This window comes from Nicotiana attenuata, unplaced genomic scaffold (genome assembly GCF_001879085.1).
Source record: "Nicotiana attenuata strain UT unplaced genomic scaffold, NIATTr2, whole genome shotgun sequence".
Taxonomy (NCBI): Eukaryota; Viridiplantae; Streptophyta; class Magnoliopsida; order Solanales; family Solanaceae; genus Nicotiana; species Nicotiana attenuata.
Window position 1 is genome coordinate 95,110 of NW_017670910.1, and position 22,254 is coordinate 117,363.

At 37.1% G+C, this 22,254-nt stretch overlaps 2 protein-coding genes across 3 annotated transcripts; one reads left to right on the plus strand and one right to left on the minus strand.

Moving 5' to 3' along the window:
• The first annotated feature begins 483 nt into the window (after positions 1-483).
• Positions 484-4,342, plus strand: LOC109244416 (VAN3-binding protein). The gene is made up of 7 exons (XM_019411500.1): positions 484-606; positions 1,324-1,638; positions 2,548-2,929; positions 3,028-3,204; positions 3,319-3,368; positions 3,475-3,532; positions 3,820-4,342. Exons 2-7 carry the CDS (start codon positions 1,375-1,377, stop codon positions 4,053-4,055), a joined length of 1,167 nt encoding a protein of 388 aa, XP_019267045.1. The 5' UTR covers positions 484-606; positions 1,324-1,374; the 3' UTR covers positions 4,056-4,342.
• A 283-nt stretch (positions 4,343-4,625) lies between these two features.
• Positions 4,626-9,157, minus strand: LOC109244417 (formyltetrahydrofolate deformylase 1, mitochondrial). 2 transcript variants are annotated; one of them, XM_019411503.1, is made up of 8 exons: positions 8,872-9,157; positions 8,668-8,780; positions 6,998-7,148; positions 6,818-6,855; positions 6,585-6,744; positions 6,234-6,332; positions 6,047-6,133; positions 4,626-5,223 (listed from the first exon to the last, which is right to left on the minus strand). In XM_019411503.1, exons 1-8 carry the CDS (start codon positions 9,028-9,030, stop codon positions 5,071-5,073), a joined length of 960 nt encoding a protein of 319 aa, XP_019267048.1. In that variant the 5' UTR covers positions 9,031-9,157; the 3' UTR covers positions 4,626-5,070. The 2 variants fall into 2 exon arrangements, with proteins under 2 accessions (XP_019267048.1, XP_019267046.1); XM_019411501.1 differs by having other exon boundaries at positions 6,818-6,891; positions 8,872-9,155.
• Between the last annotated feature and the right edge of the window lie 13,097 nt (positions 9,158-22,254).

Below are 22,254 nucleotides of genomic sequence, written 5' to 3' on the forward strand. Positions count from 1 at the left end.
AGACTCAAAATCCTGGATCCGTCACTATTTATATAAATGAGTTTAGTAACCTCAAAAATAAGGTGCATTACATGCAACAACAGATTGAATACTTTGATAGTACTAAAATTTATTACACGGTTTGTGTATATAAGTTAAATCCGAAATACAATATTGTTGTTCACACTGTAGGGTCGTGTGCCTGTGTATAAAGTAATGCAACCTTTTGTAGCCAGTGTTTTAACGTTAGGAAACAAAGGGTCCGTTCAATCAGGACAATGTTTTCTTAGGTTTTAGTCAAATTAATGTTATTTTATTGGTGGTTTTTTTAAAAGGAATATTAATTGTGTTGGAATACGTGAACACCAATGTATTTTTTTTTCACGAGGACGTATATTTTAAGGTATTATTTTCTGTCCTCATGACACCAACCTGAATTCTTGGGAGCACGAGACCAAGTGTGTGTATGTGTGTGCCTATGTTAGCTATCATGTACCTCTGTTGTTTACTTTATTGTCTCTCCTATATATAAACTCATTCTACAATTAAAGCTAAAACCAAAGTGTGTATGTTTTTAACTTGCTTTTTCTGCTATTAGTGTTTGTATACAGTCCTCAGATTGCCAAGGTAAGCTATTCCTTCACCCCTCTCAATCATTTCTTAAGATATAGAGTATTTGATACGACAGAACTCATTTTAAAAGAAAATATTTTTCCGAAAAAGATTATTTTGCTGATTAAAATTAGTTAGAAACATTTTTATCCATCAAGAAATAGGAAAATGACTTCCCTTGCTTATACACGGAAATTATTTTCTTTACAATTATATCCATTTTTAACTTCATATTTCTCAAATTAATACTTGGGTACTATTATGAATCTTCACAACTCAAATATTTCGTCAAGGCACTCTCGAGTTTAATAATATAATCATCACCAATCAAATGCTAAAAAAATATTTGACTAGGAGGTTACGGGTTCGAGCCGTGGAAATAGGCTCTAGCAGAAATGCGGGGTAAAGCTGCGTACAATAAACCCTTGTGGTCTGGCCCTTCCCTAGACCCCGCACATAGCGGGAGTTTAGTGCATCGGGATGCCCTTTTTTTAGCAGCCCAGAGCACTAAACTCCCGCTATGCGCGGGATCCAGGAAAGGACCGGACCACAAGGCTCTATCGTACGCAGCCGGACCACAAGGCTGCATTTCTTTTTTAGCTAAAAAAGGAAAAATATGTTTTACAAAAACATAATCATGAATTATAGTACAAGTTAATTGTCCACTATTTAGTAGTACTATACTTCAAGTGTTGCCTTACTCTTCTTTGGTTTGAACACCAAAATATTCAGGCAAAATAGCAAAAGGGTGAGAATTGGAGAGAGCTGAAAACAGGAAGTATTATGGAGGAAAACTATCTATTGGGTTGGAAGAAGAATGATTCAGATAATTGGCTTGTGAGTGTAGAAGAAGATGAAGAGATGAAAGCAGATTTACCATCTTTACATCAACCACAAACACCAATGGAGCCTATGGATTTCTTGTCAAGATCTTGGAGCCTTTCTGCTTCTGAATTATCAAAAGCTCTTGCTCAGAAACAGAAACTCAATACTTTTGACAGGAAATTTAGTGTGATTCCTGAGTCAGTTTCTCCACCTCCACAACTAGTAAGTTTCCTACTTCAGCTATTGTTTCTTTTGCTTCCATTCATGTAATAAAAATAAAGAAAGGGCAGCCGTGCACTAAGCTCCCGCTATGCGCGAGGTCTGGGGAAGGGTCGGACCACAAGGGTCTATTGTATGCAGCCTTACCCTGCATTTCTGCAAGAGGCAGTTTCCGCAGCTCGAACCCCTGATCTCCTGGTCACATGGCAACAACTTTACCAGTTACGGCAAGACTCTCTTTCAAAAAAGGCAGCAGGGTGCATAAAGCATCCCGCGTTCACGCAGCGTCCGGGGAAGGGCCGCACCCTAAGGGGGTGTGATGTAGGCAGCCTACCGATGTAGGTATCAGTGGCTGATTCTACAACTCGAACCCCTGACCTATAACCCGTGACCTATAGGTCACACGCAGACAACTTGACCGTTGCTCCAAGGTTCCCTTTCCTTCCATTCATGTAATATTTTAGATAAAGTAATTTTCTTGCCTATAATTTCATGGTTCAAATTTTTGCATTTTTTCAACCTTGAACTTGGTGACATGAGATTGTTGAGGCCTTTAAGTTGTGAAGTCAAGATTAAGCAAACCTAACAGCTTAACACACTAAGCAAGAGGGGAAATAAAGATTAAACATGGATTTACAGAGTGGATTAGGTCCATACCACAAAAACTATCTGAATTCCAAGTATGTCGCCGTCAGCTATATGAATCCTCACTGTCTATGTTGCTTGTATTATGAGAATTCAATATAAAATAACTAGTCTTGTGATGACTGTCAACCTATCGCAAATCCTTTTCCTTTATCCGATCTTGGACATACAGTATGAGCAAGTTCACAGTAGCAGAGTTTGATTAGGTCCATAGGAAAAAAGAAATTCAACCTCTCAATTATCTTATGAGTGATGATCTTCTTGCAGCCAGGAACCAAGATGTCGAATTCACAAAACGGGCGAAGAACCGGGGGGATTGTAAGGTGGTTCCATCCTAAGGATTCTAACAATAGCTCTGTCAAGAAGAAAGAAAAGGCACGCCTAGAAAATGCGCATATGCACGCTGTCCTATCTGTAGCAGGACTAGCTGCAGCATTGGCTGCTGTAACAGCAGCAGAGAACTCCAATGGTTCAAGCTCAAAGATGAGCATGGCTTTAGCATCAGCTACTGAACTCTTGGCCTCACATTGCCTTGAAATGGCTGAATCAGCCGGGGCAGAACATGATCGTGTAGCCTCGGTTGTTAGATCAGCAGTGGACATACATAGTGCTAGTGATCTTGTCACACTCACAGCTGCAGCTGCCACAGGTACATATTCATTAGTCAATTACTATGTTCTTGGAAATGGATTTGAGCTATTGATACACATGTTTATTAACAATAACCATAATGCTATGAATGAAAAGCTTTGAGAGGAGAAGCAACTCTTAAGTCAAGATTACCAAAAGAAGCAAGGAGGAATGCATCTATAAGTCCATGTGACAAAAGCATGGTAGAAGCTCAAAGTTTTGCTGCTTTCCCTAATGACACGGACGAACACGATTCCCCCTTTGTGGATGAATTGGTGCATATCACAAGGAAAGGTGAATACTGATTTATATTCAAGAAGTATATTAGTTTTGTTATTTCACAATGTCCAACTAAAGATCATTCAATTTTCTACTTGCTGAATTTACTTTTTTATTCTGAATTCTTAGGGGTGCAAAGGTGGAAACGCGTGTCTGTCTATATTAATAAAAAATCTCAGGTCCGTTAATAGGCTTTCATGATTTTCACCTTGAGGTATAAATTTCATAAATTGAGTTGCGAATGAACAAAGATGGAATCACTAACTTCTGCGGATCAATTGACAGGTTGTGATCAAGTTGAAGAGTAAACATGTTGGTGGAGCTTTCTCTAAAAATAATAAATGTAAGCTCTCCCCCCTACGACTTCATCGCTGTTATCTTTGTTCTTTCTTTTTCATTTCCTCTATTAGAGTTGTTCAATAACGGATGCACTCCATTTAGAGAGGAATCTAGAATTTAAAGTTGATGAGTTCAGCAATTAAGGCTCTTACCACTAAATCCATTGCAGTGTTTGAAATTTTAGTGATTCTCACACATACACACATAATGCTCCCCGTCGAAAATGTTGGGTTCAGTTGAACCCATTGAACTCATGTTGTGTCCGCCTCTGACTCCATTGGTGTGCGACAGGTGTTGTTTATGAAGTGTGTGATGGAAGTGATGCATGGTTGTTCAATAAAGAGATTGAAAGCCAAGATTTGTACCTTGGAGTAAAGACGGCTCAGGGTCTTCTGGAGTTTAACTGCAAGAACAAAAGCCAAAAACAAAAATGGGTTGATAGAATTCAGAAGCTTCTTGATCGAGTCAGTTTATTTGAAGATACTGAGGGCTCAATGACAATGTTGAACATTAACAAGAGCATTTGACTAACATATTAGTTTCTTTTTTTTAACTTTTGTGTTACTTTCTGTATAAAAATGTTTGAGATAGTACTTGGTTTGTCCATTGATGACTTTTCACTATTCAACAAGAATTTAGCATCTGAAAGCTTGGTATTCTGAGGCCAGGTCTTGTTTGTAAGAATTTTGTAAATTTTCCTAGTACGGTTTGGGATGAAATAGGCTTGAATAAAGGAGAATGGAAACAACGAATTCATTATTCCCAACTAGTTAAATATACTGGTATTTTGAAGAAAGATGTCATTTTCCTGGGACTTGTTCTTGTTTATATTTCAATATTTTTTTTTCCCTTTATTCCCTTTTTTCATATCAAATAAATGGAGAAAACTCTATTACAACAAAGTCATATCTTCTTTAGTGCAGAATGCGCGCACACACACACTATATTCTGAGCCTCACTTCAACTTATCATTATGTTATGACTATAATATGAACAGGAGCAAAGACAGATAAACAATGAGGGATGAAATGGCTTAACACATGAGAAGGACAAAGATATGCAGTTATTTCGGGGCAGATAAAATCCAGCTTGAAAACTATGTAAAAATTGACGTTTGAAGACCATTTGAAATTCATCACCTGCAGTGTCATATACAAACATAACTCAAATGACAATAAATTCAAACGATCTACAACCATCGAAAGCAGCTTTGATGCACTTTGATAGTAAGAAAAACAATTTGGAGCTTGTACAAATATTTGTTGCATGTGGAAAAGGGGAAAAAAGATCGAGACATTGTCTTAAATCACGAATTTTAAAAAACATTTCAGTTGTAACCTCTTTATTTCTCATTCCTTTCTCATAACTTCCTTTCTCTGGTAGTTCTGTTACGAACAACACTCATCTTTTCATCTTTACTTCTCGGAGTGGCATGTATGGCAGTGTACTTGGATAACCAAGTCACAATGATGATATTTGTGATCACTGAATGATGGACAGAATAGAAAGAGAATGATGCAGCTATCCCAGCTCCCTTTTCAATCAGGACCTAAACACAACAGTCTTGCTCTCCTCATACGGCAAAATACGCAGCTCACAGTATGATTTGATTGCTTTTGCAAGACACCTTTTCTCAACATCCTCAGACTTTTGTATGAAAGTCCGCAAATTATCTCTATGAGAAACCCTTTCAACCTGAAAGATTCAAAGCTTGCAACTATTAAAGCTGGGAATGCAGATCTACAATGATGGTCAAAACCTACTAGAAAAAAATTGGTAGACTCCCAAAGATACTTCAAGGTTAGTCATCTTATAATTGATGAATAAATTAGAAGGTTGCAACAACAACTACAAGGTGAGATGGTGAGACTTGCATTAAGAAGGAAATAATCAAGTACATGTAAGAATATATAAAATAACACGCAGACACTATGATTGGAGGAGCAAAACCAAACAAGAGATGAAAAGCGAGGGATCAAAATAATAAGGAATAGCATCAATCGACAGGAATGACATAAGCTGATTTTTGCAGCTTGGCCAAACAGGCTATTAGTTCAATTGGAATACAAATTAAATACTTCACAAATGACCAAGCTTAACATGGGAATGCAAATTAAGGACCAACTCCGTGGTAAATGATAGCTTATAATATTTGGCTGGAATGCATGAAAAGGTGAAAACAAGGGAAAGCTAATCCAATAAAACCAGAATATCAGAAAGCTGATGCTTATGTCAACCTAAATATTTGTAAATACAACCTCACAAATTACAAGTATATGTCGGTTATTTTTCAAAATACTTTGGTCAGAGAATATTGGAAAGAAGGCAGACTACCTTTAGCTTCACAAGTAAAAGAGGTGAAAAGGTAATAAAACTAAAAATCATCACACTTTTAGAGATTACCAAGCAGTTCAATTTGGTTATTAAAAAAAAAAAAGCAACTCAATTTCTACAGCAAACACTACAAGAAGCTTTACGAATGACATAAATAGCATGATTCTAACATGAAAACTATTACCATTTGCTCAATGATTGGACCTGCATCTAGTTCTTCACTAACGAAGTGACTTGTCGCCCCAATCAACTTAACGCCAGCATCAAAAGCCTAGTAACAGATAAAATAAATCTTATAAAACTGTAAGTGTAACTCCAGAGAGGAAAACCGCAAAATGACCTTTTGAAGAAAGGGTATACAGAAAAGGAACCTGCTTAGATGGATTACTGCCCTTGAATGATGGCAACAAGCCATGGTGAATATTAATGATATCTTTCTTATAGCTTCTTAAGAAGTCTCCAGATAATACCTGCACAAAACGACTGCAGATTTGTATTACACAGAAGCACGCTAAGGGTCCAAATACAAGATATCTGTCTAATAGTGCATGTCATAATAAATCAAATAAAAGACTACTTTAAATCAATTTGTTTGAACCATTAAAGAAAATCAATTTAGAACATAATGCATGATAAAGAACTGTCCAAACAGACCAGATAAACAATTATTTCTATGCAGGAGAAAACAAGAGTAACAGTTACATGTCTCGTGGGTTGATTACCTGCATGTATCTAGCAAGTACCAAAAAATCAGTATCCCGAACTATTTCCAAGATTTCTCCTTCTCTTTTATTCTCCTTAGTCGTTGGCAAATGATAGTACGGAATCCCATGCCTCTCAAGAAACCGAATCACATGAGTGTTTGGACCTCGCTCATGGTTGCTGGTGAAAAAGTGTATGACATCATCCTTATAATGACATTGAATCACTATGATGAAGAAGTTTCGTACTTTACCTTATTACAGAAGTTATGTGAATGGGAAGCCGTCCGTCCTGCCAACCATGCAACAAATCCACAAGACAGTGTTCCTGAGCCGAAATTGTGACAATATTTATGTGAATACTCTCTAAAAGGTTTAATTATTTTAAAAATGATTAAAGTTTAAACAGCTCTGAGAAGTTTGAAAATCAATACCTGCTTTGAAGCTAGAACTGCAATCTTATATTTGGGATCGATATCAGGCACCCGAACAACAGACCTCATTGCATTGAACATTTTAGCTAGTTTAGAGAAGTCTGCATCCATCTGCTCACGTGGCCATTTAGCAGGGTCAAAGACAAACTCGCTGTAAGTTGCAGCAAGAATTAGTTTCTCTAGTTGTTGTAGTTAGAGGAAGACAAAAAAAGGTAAACAAGGGTCGGAAGACAGCTGATTAATCACATCAGAACAGAGAATATCTGTTCATATTATTGTTGGAAAACGAGCATTTGCCTTGTAAAGCAAAGAGTAAACAATTATCAATGCAATTTTATATGCTATTTGCAGATATGGTGCACTTCAACAAATAATCCAACCACCAACACTAAGCATACACATTAACCTTCTTAAACTCCAGTCCCACACATACCAACGAGCTCACCTGTGGCCCTTTCCCATTTTGCTTCCTTAGTGACTTGATCCTAACATTATGGATGGAGGAGGAGGATTTTTAACACTAGGCTATCCCTCCCTTGTCTTAAAGGCACAATATTGTTTTTCAACTTACCTTTAAAAAGAATGGTTTCTGTGTTTTTAATTTTCATTTAAGGCTTAATCTTCAGAAAACCTCCTTAACTTAGGAGATCAGAGATTTTACAACATGGTCTTAAGAGAGCATAGAGTGAACAATTCCACAAAGGCCCAAAAGAATCATAATGCTCCTTTAACTATTAGTAATGTATAGACCAAATAATTGAAATATTGCAACAGATCAAACCTTTTAGGGTCGTTTGGTTAGTCGCATAAGAAAAAACAATCCCAGCTACCAAATAACTAAAATAGCATTTGGTTCTCCAATAAAACTTTGCACACTATTGCAATGTCTTTTTCCAGTATTAAATTCTATATTACTCATATTGATATGATTTGCGTGAAAATATTTGCCTTATTTTATGCGGGATATAATATAGAATCATAATATCTGTACCCAAAATAGCTCTACAAGAGCATTTAAAGAAAGATAACTCTTATAAAGTAGATAATAGCCACATAACTATGTGTACATTATTATCACTATATAACTATCCCTACACTAGTATTTACTGCATAACACTTAATGTATTATAGTTCATGTATTATTAGTTCCGAGAAGCAAACAATCCCTAACTTTATTCAAGGTGTTGAGACACACCCATTGACTTTGAGAATGAACTTATGAATTGCCTTGGGCATTGACGAAGCTAGGATTTGAAGCCTATGAGTTCGGGATAGCAGTTCTATTAAGTTATTGTCTTCTAAATTAATACAATTTGTACATATTCAATGAATTTTCTAAGACAAATACAAGATTTGGACCAAACTTACTGGGTTCGGCCAAACCCGTAAACTAAAGGCTAGCTCCGTCCCCGTCTTGGATGCAGGGGCAAAACCTATTTCAACTTGTATGATCTAAAGGAAATTTAGTCTCTCCTATATAAGCAATGTCATAGTCATTAAACCATATTTTATCAGCAATTCATGGGATATCAGTCGATTAATCATGCATCCACTCTAAACTATTTCATGCCAATACGAAATAACTTATTTAAGAATTCACCGAAATCTTTTCCAATTTTTTATTTATTTAAAAGGAATAAGAAGAGTAAATTTGAAAGAAGAAAAAGAACCTTCTGGAGTAAAAGACATGATTGTGGTCAGGAACAAAAATGTCAGCAGTAAGAATATTTCCATCCCTTGATGCTATGCACTCCGATAGTTTAGCAAGTATTCCTACCACATCCTATTCATAAATTAAAAAAAAAGGAAATTTAATTCCCATATTTTTCCAATTAAATATAACAAAAAATAATAAAATGACAGGGAAGACTTACTGGGCAATGAAATTGATGAATGCCATGGACCAAGGAGCTTGAGGTGGTGGAGTAAGCAATGGACCCAAAAGGGATTTGTATAGTTTTGAAGGACCTTTTCGCAAATCCAAAAACTTGCGAACTAGAGCTTGGGGATATTACTCTATGGAGGAAGTTCATGTTCCTCCCCACTCCTTCGGCACTTTGGCCTTCCTTCCCTTTTACCAACCAAATCTTGTAAATATTTTTTTGATTTTTTTTTTCCTTCCTCAGATTGCTGTTGCAGATTGAGCAATAGGAACTTTATGTTTGGATAAATTGATCTATTTGCTATTGTCAAATAATATTTTATTATTTGTTTTGAGTACTGTACTGTAACAATAAATTTACTAAAATATCATCAATTTTTAGTATTATCAAAAATTACACATAAAGTAATTAGAATTGGAATTAAAAATCAATATTATACAGCTAATTGAAGATAAAGTAATTAGAATTGAAGTTAAAAATCAAAGTAGAAGAAAGAAAAAAGAAAAAAGGCAAAACCTATACTTGATGTTGGAGTTGGAAGCGCAGAAGGAAAAACGAATTGAAGACGTAGGTTATAGGTTAGGAGATTTGGATTTAAAAAAATGTAAATGGTAAAATAGAGTTATAAAATAATAAATTAGGACATAATTGAAAAAAAAAATAATCCCACCACACCAAATCGGTTGTTTCAGAAAATGGGATACAATGGGAAACAACCATCCAAACAAGATGTTAGGCTCGAATAACTTTTTTAAGGCAAATAGCCAGCGGGTTCATTTTTTATTTTTCCTAATTTGTATACATAAATTATATATAATTATTCATATATTATATATATGAACTATACATATATTATATATCAATTAAGTTAATTCTTCTTTATGTAATCAAATATGCCTTTTTTTTAGAGAGAGTGTTTATGAAAGGCAAAATGTATGATAGCCCCTTACAGCTTCTTTGGATTTAAACTTATCATAATTTTTTTATTTAAACACATTATGTAGGTCACGACTTAAATATGTGCCTCTTAATTGGTTCTAATGGAGTCAGTATTCTTAAATAAGAAGAAGAATGAAAAAGTAAAATAAGAATGTTATGTAAAACTGTAGGATTTAGCAATGAGATGATTTTGTTGAAACTTAAACGGTTCTCATGAACGGTGGTGAGGAGGTGTATATATAATAGTGACATGAATTAAATATGCGAGAGGGAAAAAAAAATAAGTAGATGAACAATTACTAAGGTATGTTTGGTACGAAGGAAAATATTTTTCTTAAAATGATGGATAGGCGTGGGGATGGATGGTTGGGGTGGGTGAGGGTGAAAAATAAGGTGGAGAAGGTTGAAAGACTTTTGAAATATATTTTTTCTCATCTTAATAGGAAAAACCTTTTCTTTCAATTAGATGAAAATGAATTCACGAGGAAAATATTTAAGTCAACAACAAAAAAGGGCAGCCCGGTGCACTAAGCTCCCGCTATGTGTGGGTTCAGGGAAGGGCCGGACCAGAAGAGTCTATTGTATGCAGCCTTACCCTGCATTTCTACAAGAGGCTATTTCCACGGCTCGAACCCGTGACCTCCTGGTCACATCACAGCAACTTTACCAGTTACGCCAAAGCTCCCTTTCAAAACATTAAGCCAAACCAAATATATAAAAAATTAAAAAATATTTTCCTTCCTACCAAACACAACTAAATGTCAATTTCGTTAGAGAATGTGTTCTGTTTTTTTTTTTTGGGGTAGGAAAGATAAAGTTTGCATTAACTATAATAAAACATTCGTACAGAGAGGATGATATCGAGGCATCATCAGATTACAGCTACTACATCGATTACTACTAGATGATTCAGTATGTAATACATTGGTGTATTAGATCCCATACAAAAGGAGAGTTCTCTATGAGGCAGTAAAGTAGCTTCCATCTGAAGTTGTGGTTGTGTTGATGCCCTAGGGTTTGTTAGTGTTTAGGTCTCCGACCATGGTTGTTTCCTGTGTGATGTATCTGGAGGAAGTTGCTCCCCGTAGATCTGCCTGTAGCTGATCAGAAACAAAAAGTGGCGGTGAGTCAAAAACAATTGGCTCTGTAGAGCATTCCATGTTACTGCCTCCTTTTGTCAGTATATCTGCTACAAAATTCTGCTCTTTGTACGTATGAGTTTGAGTTACCTGCATCATGTAGCTGGTGGAGGAGGTGCCTGCAATCGGAGAAATAATTAGCATAGACAGCATTATTGTTTTTCAATATTGTGAGTACCTCCACTGCGTCCACGTTAATGTGTATTGGTTGAAGATTCCGTTGGACCGCTAACTTGATTCCTTGCAGTAAAGCTCGCAGTTCCGCATGGATGCTTGATGTGTGTGGTATACTGTGTTGGGATTTTAAGTATATTAAATTGTTAAAAGAGGGTGAATGGGAAATGGAGGGAAATAAAAATTTAAGTTTCCCCCCTTAACAAAGGGACATTGTCCCACATTGGAAGATGAAGATGTTTTTGATGAGTATATAAGCAATTGCTCTTCTTCTAACTCTTAAAGAGTTGAGAAGAAGGCAAGCCTCGCGCCGTCGTCGTCGCTCGGCTTCGGCAGTTTTCAGTTGTGTAACTGAAAATTAAACTTCACTCTTCAATTTTTCCTCTTTATTGTTGAGTAAATAGCCATTTATGTTGTGGCCATTTTGCATAAACAATCATTCTGAAGAGTTGCACCTCTTCAGATTTCAGCCCAACATTGGCTATAAATACAAGTTCATTCTCTCAGAATTTCCATACGAATTTCTGAGTTTCTCCTCCTTTCTTCTTCATACTTTTAACTTCAAAGAAAGTAACAGTAAGTGTGATTTGCTATCGAACCTTGTGTTCGCTGAAACACTGGGGTTTGAAGTACCACTACACCGTTATGTAATTTGTTCTATCCTGGGAGGAAATAATCCATAACCTTGGGTACTAGGAGGTAGGGGTGGGCTTCGGTCGGTTCGGTCGGTTATTATGAAAGTACGGTTCGGTTTATCGGTTTTCGGTTTTGTAATATTAATAACCAAATCAAACCAAAGTATTTACGGTTCGGTGCGGTTATTTCCGGTTTAGTTTTTCGGTTATTAACGGTTCAAGATTTTTATTTTGTTTGTTTATTTCTCCTTCACCAGTAGTCCAATACTAGCATTATTGGAGAGCATTTTCACATTCTGTGTGAGTTATCGTATTTGTTATTTTAATTGTCAGTGCCACCTTCAAGCTTAAAATTTTTGCACCTTTTGGCTTCCACCAGTACTAGAATTTATGTATTGCCTTAGCACAAGTGGCTTTGCTTGTTCTGTTTATTATTTAGGGGATAGTCAATCTTGAATAGCTTTGTGGTAACAGTGTCTTTATTCTTGTTTTCTATTTGTGTTTACTTAAATTATTTCTTTTTTACTAGAGAATCCATTCCACTTAGTACCGACCAAGTCTTTATTTAGACCTTGCTTTCAGCTTAGTGGCTAACCATGAAACCATAACATGAATGTCAAGAAGGATATCATACTGCTACTATAATAAAAATCAAAGCTCCCCACTAAAATATGCAAGATACGTCTTAGTTCTATCTTTCACAATTTCCCTTAGTAGCATAACCAGTTTCTAGTAGATTCGTCGCTTCATCCTACGATTGGATATGATATTAGAGTTTTGGTGTGTAACTTAGCCTTCTTCCGTTCATGATCATGAAACTGTACAATACGTGGCAGAAGTGGAGACGAAAAACACGTATCATACATGGGCCTTTTCTTTTTCTGTTATTTTGGGCTCTTAATGAGTTTCTGGTTCCCGTATATCTCCTCCTATTTATTTTATCCTTAGGTCTTGATTTTGGGCAACAACCAGATAAATTGATGCTCAACTCACAGGTTGAGGCAGCACTTCTATCAAGCAATTATGTGGAGAGCATAATGGTCTTCTCATTGAAAATACGGAATGAGAAAGCTATATATAAAACTTTCGGTTTTTCGGTTTAACCGAAAACTGAAACACCAAAATCGCAAACCGCACCGAAAAATCGAAATTTAATAATTTAAAAATCGTGCACCGACCGATAACCGATTAAACCGAAACCAAAAAACCGAAATTCACGGTTCGGCCAATTTTTTCGGTTCGGTCGGTATTATGCCCACCCCTACTAGGAGGGGATTAAATTCCTTAAGGAAACACTATGAATTCAGTGGGCTCGAATTAACTCTTGTTTCTTTACATTTTATTTTATATGGTATTCTGTTTTTTCCAGAATTAGTTTACAAATACAGATTACTAACAAGCTTAAGGAATTTAATTTTGTATTCTGTATTTGTGTTATATTCACTGTTTTGGAGTTTAAATCCTTTGTGGTTTTCTACTCCGTTGGAGATTAAAATCTACGTGATTTTAACGTTTGTTTGTGCCATTCTTTTACAGAAATGACTAATGATAACGGGAACCGGGCTGTTCCAATGGTGACTGCCAATGCATCAACAAGCCGAACACCAGCGTTGGCACCGGCGGAGAAATCCGGAAAATTTTGGGGGTTGGATTTGAAGGGGTGGCAGCAGAAGATGTTCTTCTACTTGACTAAAGTCTGCAGAAGTTCATCAAGGAAGATGTTCCTGTTCTGCCCGATGAAACTCCAGAGAATGAACGCTTTCCCGTGATTGAGGCGTGTAAGCATTCTGATTTTCTGTGCAAGAATTATGTTCTTAGCAGACTGGAGGACGATTTGTATAATGTCTACAGTGGCGTGGAGACGTCAAAAGAATTGTGGACTGCGCTTGAAAAAAAATACAAAGCTGAAGATGTCGGGTTGAAGAAATTTGTTGCCGCCAAGTTTTTGGACTACAAAATGGTAGATAGCAAGTCTGTTATTACCCAAGTCCAGGAATTGCAAGTGATTATTCACGACCTCCTTGCTGAAAGTATAAATCAAATTATTATTGATGTTGAAAGTAGTAATCTTAGTATTTTTACTAACAGAATTTTCATTGAAGGTCTTGTCATCAATGAAGCATTCCAAGTAGAAGCGATGATTGAGAAGTTGCCTCCTTTGTGGAAGAACTTCAAAAACTACTTGAAACACAAACACAAGGAGATGTCCCTTGAAGATCTCATTGTTCGGTTGAGAATCGAAGAGGACAACAAAGCTGCTGAAAAGAGAGGCCGTGAAAACTCAACAATAATGGGAGCAAACATTGTTGAAGATACTTCTCAAAATAAGAGAAAGAGGAAGCAGGCTTCTAGACCGAAAAGCAACCCAAGCAAGAAGCGGTTCAACATAAATTACTACAATTGTGGGAAAGCTGGGCACAAATTTACGGAGTGCCGTGCTCCGAAGAAAGACAAGAAGAAGGGTCAAGAAAACATGGTTGAAAAGCACGAAGATGTTGATGACTTGTGTGCTATGCTTTCTGAATGCAACCTGGTGGGCAATCCTAAGGAGTGGTGGATTGATTCTAGAGCCACTCGCCATGTTTGTGCTGTTAGAGAAGCTTTTGCAACATATGCTCCTGTTGGACCCGAAGAGACTCTTTCTATGGGAAATGCAGCAACCGCCAAGATTGAAGGATGTGGGAAGATCTTTCTGAAGATGACTTCTGGCAAGGTGGTGACTTTGAACAACGTCCTTCATGTTCCCGAGATTAGGAAGAATTTAGTCTCTGCTGGACTTCTTGTTAAGAATGGTTTTAAATGTGTTTTTGTTTCCGATAAGGTTGTAATAAGTAAGAACGAAATGTTTGTAGGAAAAGGTTACCTCACTTAGGGCCTTTTCAAGCTGAATGTAATGGTTGTTGAGAATAATAATAAAATTTCAGCTTCGTCTTACTTACTTGAGTCAAATGAATTATGGCATATACGTTTGGGTCAAGTCAATTATAAAACCTTGCGTAAAATGATTAACTTGGAAGTATTGCCTAAATTTGAATGCGACAAATCAAAATGTCAAATATGTCTGGAATCCAAGTATGTTAAACATCCTTATAAGGCAGTTGAAAGGAATTCAGATCCTTTAGACTTAATTCACACAGATATTTGCGATATGAAGTCAATACCATCTCGCGGTGGAAAGAAGTATTTCATAACTTTTATTGACAATAGCACTCGATATTGCTATGTTTACTTACTTAATAGTAAAGATGAAGCAATAGACGCATTCAAGCAATACAAAAATGAAGTTGAAACGCAACTTAACAAGAAAATCAAAATGATAAATATGAATCTCCTTTTGAACAAATATGTTTAGAATATGGAATTATTCATCAAACAACATCCCCTTACACGCCCTAATCCAATGGGATTGTAGAAAGAAAGAATCGTTCATTAAAAGAGATAATGAACGCATTATTGATAAGCTCTGGTTTTCTATAGAACTTGTGGGGGGAAGCTGTTCTTACGGCTAACCGGATACTAAATTGAGTACCCCATAGCAAAACACAATCCATTCCATATGAAAAATGGAAAGAAAGGAAGCCCAACTTGAATTATTTTAAAGTGTTGGGGTGTTTGGCAAAAGTACAAGTTCCTAAACCCAAAAGGGTAAAAATAGGACCGAAAACCGTTGATTGTGTTTTCATAGGATATGCGACCAATAGTAAAGCATATCAATTTCTGGTTCATAAATCCGAAAATCCCGACATTCATAATAATACGGTTATAGAATCAGATAATGCTGAGTTCTTTGAAAATATATATCCGTATGAAAAGGAATGTGAGTCGATTGGTGAAGGATCTAAACGACCTCGGGAAGAAATAAAAGAAAGTACGTTAAATGAGGAGGATCCAAGACGTAGTAAACGTCAAAGAACGTCTACTTTATTTGGACCAGATTTTGTGACTTTCTTATTGGAAAATGAGCCTCGAACATTTAAAGAAGCTAAGTCTTCTTCGGAATCATTATTTTGGAAAGAGGCAGTCAATAGTGAAATAGAATCCATATTGAACAACCATACATGAGAATTGGTTGATCTTCCTCCCGGAAATAAACCGTTGGGTTCTAAATGGATCTTTAAGAGGAAAATGAAAGATGATGGCACTATTGATAAATTTAAGGCAAGACTTATAGTCAAAGGGTATAGACAACGAGGAGGTCTTGACTACTTTGATACATACTCTCCAGTTACAAGAATTACGTCCATACGAACGTTAGTAGCGTTAGCTGCAATTTATGATCTTGAAATTCATCAAATGGATGTTAAGACGGCCTTCTTGAATGGAGATTTGGAGGAAGAAATCTACATGGAACAACCTGAAGGATTTGTGGTTCCAGGTAAAGAAAAGAAGGTATGTAGACCTGTTAAGTCCCTTTATGGACTAAAACAAGCACCCAAACAATGGCATGCGAAATTTGACCAAACAATGTTGTCAAACAGTTTTAATATAAATGAATGTGATAAATGTATGTACATTAAAAATGTTTCAAATCACATAGTCATTGTTTGCCTATACGTGGATGATATGTTAATAATTAGTAATGATATTGCCAACATAAATGCTACTAAGCGTATGTTAACTAGCAAGTTTGATATGAAGGACTTGGGAGTTGCTGATTTAATTCTTGGGATTAATATCCATAAGACTCCTCAAGGTCTGGCATTGTCACAATCTCATTATATTAAGACAGTACTTGAAAAATTCAAGCACTTAGGGTTTGAAGTTGCAAAGACTCCAATTGACATGAATCTTGCATTAGCGAAGAACAAAGGCCAAATCATATCACAATTGGATTATGCTCGTGTGCTGGGATGCTTAATGTACATCATGAGTTGTACACGACCAGGTATAGCTTGTGCTATAAGTAAATTGAGTCGATACACGAGCAATCCAGGTCAATCTCATTGGATGGCAATGAAACGAGTTTTGGGATATTTAGAACATACCCGAGGCTTTGCTTTGCACTATAGTAAATATCCTGCGGTGATAGAGGGATACTGTGATGCAAATTGGATCACCGGTTCAACTAATTCTAAGTCCACAAGTGGATATGTATTCACTATTGGTGGAGGAGCGGTATCTTGGAAGTCGTCCAACAAACTTGTATCGCCCGCTGTACAATGGAGGCTGAGTTCATAGTCTTAGATAAAGCCGGTGAAGAAGCTGAATGGCTCCGAAATTTCTTGGAAGACATTCCATTTTGGCCCAAATCGTTGGCACCAATATGCATAATTGTGATAGTCAAGTGGCAATTGGAAGGGCTGGGAGCGTTATGTATAACGGTAAATCTCGTCATATACGACGAAGACATAAAATCGTTAGGCAATTACTCTCTAGAGGAATTATCACGATTGACTATGTAAAGTCAAGTGATAATGTGTCGGATCCACTTACAAAAGGCATAACTAGAGAGGTAGTTGAGAAATCAGCAAGGGGAATGGGACTATGGTCGAGAACAAGTCATAGTGGCGGTAACTCTACCTAGAATACCGGAGATCCCAAGATCTAGGTTCAAGGAGATCAAACAAAGTCATTAATGACGGTTCAACATTGTCAACTAACTTTTGATCCATTCTCGTGATGAGACAATGTTCAGTACCAAGGATAAAGCATTAAGGCTTTTTAATGATTTCTAAATTGATACAGGGTATATCAAATAGTGTATCTACGGGATGACACGTTTAAGAATCACCTATATAAGTGGAAGTGTTAGCAGCTTCAAGGAGAATTTGTAAGGCCAGTTCTCTACGCACTTATGAAACCAGGTGGTATTCATGGCTGAAACGAACACAACAATGAGAACCAAAGACGGTTAAGGGTTGGTTGTGTGACTTATGGTTGTCTAGGTATACACCAAAGTTCGACGGTTCAAAGATATCAAATCTACCGATTGGTCGAGTATATCCGACATAAGTTCACTACGTAAAGTACAAAGGGAAACCTACTTATCCAGATGCAATTAATCCTTGCTTGCGAATCACACAGTTTTTCATGCATATTTCCATGATATAGCCATTCCCCATTCATGTGGGGGATTGTTGGGATTTTAAGTATATTAAATGCTTAAAAGAGGGTGAATGGGAAATGGAGGGAAATGAAATTTTTAAGTGAAATTTTAAGTCCCCCCCCCCCCCCCCCCCCCACCGACAAAGGGACATTGTCCCATATTGGAAGAGGAAGAGGTTTTTGATGAGTATATAAGCAATTGCTCTTCTTCTAGCTCTTAAAGAGTTGAGAAGAAGGCAAGCCTCGCGCCGTCGTCGTCGTCGCTCCCTTGGCTTCGGCTTCGGATTCGGATTCGGATTCGGATTTGGATTTGGTCAAATGATCGATTGATTGATTAATTTTTTGGACCAAATTTATTTATTAATAGTAAATATTAACGGAATTGTTATTAAATATTTGTTTTAATAACAGAATACTAATATCAATATTAAAATCCTACAGTTTTCAGTTTTCGGTTTTCAGTTGTGTAACTGAAAATTAAACTTCCCTCTTCAATTTTTCCTCTTTATTGTTGAGTAAATAGCCATTTATGTTATGGCATTTATGTTGTGGTACATTGAGCTTACATTAAAGAGACAATTGGTCGTGAGGCCCCAGTAAGTGCAATCAGGGTTATTTTTGTAAAAAAATTCAAGTCCCAAGTGTGGTACTTGCGATAGGAGCTCATTGTAGTATTTTGGTGATTTGCCGGTAGTGGTCCTACGATTTGTGATCTCAGATTCGTGTTGACTCTAATCCAAGGGTCATCCAAATTTTTTATATAAGTACCAGAACCTACTTTCCATTGCAGACCCCATTGACAATTTGACCAACGTTGTAAAAATGTTTTTCCATACGTAGGTGGTATTATTAGGCTTGTGTTTATGGAGGTATTTATGAAGCAAAGTTGAAGCCCAGAGTGTTTTTGGTGAATGAAATAGATGCCAGGATAAACTCGCAATTAGAGCTTGCTTTTTTGCTTTTAAGTTTTGTATTCCTAGGCCTCCTGTTTCTTTAGGAGTAGTAACAATTTTCCAACTAAGTATGTGTAGTTTTTTCTTGTGGATAGTAGTGGCCCATAGGAAATTTTGTTGGTATCATTCCATCTTATGGATGATGCTGGCTGAAAGTGATATATATTGCATGACGTGGTTTGGAAGAGAGTTTAGGGTGGATTTTATTAATGTTGTGCGACCCGCCATTGTAAAGAAGTTTGATTTTCATCCTGCTAGCCTTTTTTTGAAATTATCCAGGAGAAATTGGAAGTCAATTGTGGTTGGACGCTTGTGAAGGATTGAAAACCCAAGGTATCTACCAAAATAGGTACCTTCTGGCATTTGGAAAGATGTTAGGACAAATTGTTTAGTATTATTAGGGCAATTTTTGGAGAAGAAGATCTTTGATTTTTGGTAGTTGATCTTTTGCCCCGATGCTTGATTGAAGTGGTTCAAAGTATCTATAATTGCATGGCAGCTCTTATTATTGGTGCTAGAGAGTAGAATTATATCATCTGCAAATAGGAGATGAGAAAGCTGGGGTCCTTTTTTGGACATGGTAATTGGTTTCCAGGCTAGATAGTCGACCGATAAAGAAATGTTTCGCGATATCATTTCCATGGATAGGATAAATAAATATAGAGATAGTGGATCACCTTGTCTAATACCCCTTGAGGGTAGGAAGAAGGGGATTGGTTTACCATTAATAAGTACGAATGTTGATACAGATGTTATACAAGACATGCTTAGGTTGATAAAGGAGGGTGGGAATGAAAAATATTGCAAGCTACGTCTTATGAAGGACCATTCAAGTATATCAAAAGATTTTTCTAGGTATATTTTAAGTATTATATTGTTGATTTTCCCTTTTTGGCTTGTGAGTTTATGTAAAATTTCCTGGACCATGATGGCATTGTCTGATGCTCGTTTCCCTTTTTGAAAGCTAGATTGTGTTGGACTAATAAGATTTGTTAGAAGAGGCTTTATCCGGTTGGCAATAATCTTTGTAATGAGTTTATAAATGGTGTCACATAATCTTATTGGCATGTATTGCATTATGGAACATGCGTTGGTGACTTTAGGTATTAGGCATATGTGTGTGGAATTTATATTTGCCGGTATTGAATACTCCTGGAAAACCTTATGGCAAAAGGATGTGACAGTGTGACCAACTACATTCCAATAACGCTGGTAGAAGAAAGGGTATAACCCATCCGGTCTCGGAACTTTAAGAGGTTTGAAGGAATGTAAAGCATTTGTGATTTCTATGTCTTGTAGAGGGTATTGGAGTGCGTTGTATTCCTATAGACTTAGACTGTGTGAATGGACATCTGGATAGAGTGGTGAGGATTGAGAGTGAGTGGTGGTGAAGAGTTCTTGATAGTAATTTATTATGGTATTATCTATTTCACTTTGGTTGTAGCACCAGTTACCTACGGAGCCTCTTAGAGCATTGATCCTATTATGTCTACGCCTATGTATTGTGGACATATGGATATTTGCATCGCTTTAGTTAAGCCAAGTGATGTATGATTTGAGCTTCCAAAAATTCTCTTCCATACGCAGAATGTTATTATATTCATTAGTAAGTTCTAATTCAAGATTTTGAAGGAAGGAGCTCGTAGGGTAATAGATAGAAGCTTGTAGACCCGTAAGTCTTGCTAGTAATTTTTGTTTTTTGGTAAAGATATTTCTAAACGAGTGCTTATTCCAATAAGTCACATTTTCAGTGAAGGACATAGTAGCATCTAGTAGGTTTTGGTGGGTATTCCAACTAAGTTGTACTAAGTTATTGAAATCAGGATGAGTTGTCCAAATTTTTTCAAACTTGAAGAATTTTTTAATGTGATAATTTGGTGGTTGTAGATTAATCAAAAGAGGACAATGGTCTGAATGTGTTCGAGGCAAATGACGGACCGTTGCGTTTGTAAAATGATTTAGCCAATCATAGTTGGCAAATATACGATCTAGTCTTTCTAATATGGTATATCCTAGCTTCCTTTTATTGGTCCACATGTAATGGCTACCTTTAAAGCCTAAATCTAATAAATTACAATAGTCGATACAATTTATTAAAGAGTCTGCCCGTTTATTATTGATAGGGGGCCCACCAAATTTTTCTGAGGCAGTGAGGATATCATTAAAATCACCCTCGATTATCCATGGTCCCTTGTAATTATCGTGCAATGATTTTAAATTGTCCCATAATAAACTACGAACCTGATAACAAGTATTTGCATAAATAGCTGAAAATAACCATTTAGAGGGGTTAGGCCATACATGAACCATACAGTGAATTTCTTGTTCAGACATAGTGAGCTCCTCTACATTGATGAGATCGTTGTTCCATAACACTACCAAACCCCCGGATAGACCATTGGCTGGTACTTGTGACATGTTTGAGTAAGTAAAGTCCTCTTTAATGGTGGAATGATCTTGCATGTGAGTTTCTAGAAGAACCGCTAGAACAGGCCTTTGATTATCTAACAGTGCTCTAAACTGACATCAAAACTCCTCATTGTGAGCCCCCCCGACATTTCTAAATTATCATATTCATGATTGGGCGTGGTGGAGGTTCTACTGTGAGTGGGTTAGGGAGTGGCAGCTGTGGAGCTGCTGGTGCTTCCTGTGGTTGTACCCTTGCATTGGTTATCTCGCGAAGCATCAGAATTATAACCATGGCATACTTTCCCGCTTCGCAACTCACAGTTGCCCGGAGATTCAGGCTGCATATTAGCATTTCTAGCGGGCATTTGAGTATGAACTCTTTTGCGTACTGTTCCTTTAGGTTGTAGAGATATATTCCTTTGAGCCAAAGAAACTCCGTCTTTGTTTCTGTGAGTTCTGCCATTATTTCTACTATCTCCTGTTGTGTTTGTTCGTCTAGTGCGTTGGGCAATGGAGGTGGGGTTGGTGGTGGGATGTTTATTGGTGTTAGTGGGTCGTAAGGGCTGGTTGGAGATGGGTATGGTGTCTTTGGATTGAAGGAATCTAGTGGTTAAAACCATGGAGCATAAATGGGCCCCGAGTGGTACGGAGGATAGAAAGGGAGTAGGTTGATTATGGGGCTCATTGGTTGGACTGGTGGGTGCATGGCATAGTTCCATGGATGATTAAAGGAGGAGGATGGGCGATGGTGATCGATTAGGAGAGGAGTGTGGGTGGAGTACCATTGACTATGTCCGTATGCTTCCATCCCCAACTTCATTCCCTCTATGACTATCTCCGCTAGGTGGGTCGTATTTTGCACTAGAAGGATCACTTCTTGGTTGTGTAATTCCATGGTGAATGTTAGTGCATAACCCTGCAGGCCCATCTCTAGCCATGCTTGTAGTGGTTGATCCATTTGATGTGCTTTGGAGGTGTAAACTAGCGGTGGAGTCGGACGTGGGTGATGAGGGCCGTCCATGTTGAGTTTGGATAGGTGAAAATATTGGTTTTTGATCTGACATTGTCTCTCATGTTGGT

Excerpts from the sequence above, each read along its gene's own strand:
- LOC109244417 (XM_019411501.1), bottom strand. The coding sequence starts at position 9,030 with ATGAACTTCCTCCATAGAGTAATATCCCCAAGCTCTAGTTCGCAAGTT. Across the intron at positions 7,149-8,667 it reads CATGTCTTTTACTCCAGAAG|CGAGTTTGTCTTTGACCCTG; the intron begins GTTCTTTTTCTT and ends TGCAACTTACAG. Across the intron at positions 6,892-6,997 it reads CAGTTCTAGCTTCAAAGCAG|GAACACTGTCTTGTGGATTT; the intron begins GTATTGATTTTC and ends ATTTCGGCTCAG.
- LOC109244416 (XM_019411500.1), top strand. The coding sequence starts at position 1,375 with ATGGAGGAAAACTATCTATTGGGTTGGAAGAAGAATGATTCAGATAAT. Across the intron at positions 2,930-3,027 it reads CACAGCTGCAGCTGCCACAG|CTTTGAGAGGAGAAGCAACT; the intron begins GTACATATTCAT and ends ATGAATGAAAAG. Across the intron at positions 3,205-3,318 it reads GGTGCATATCACAAGGAAAG|GGGTGCAAAGGTGGAAACGC; the intron begins GTGAATACTGAT and ends CTGAATTCTTAG.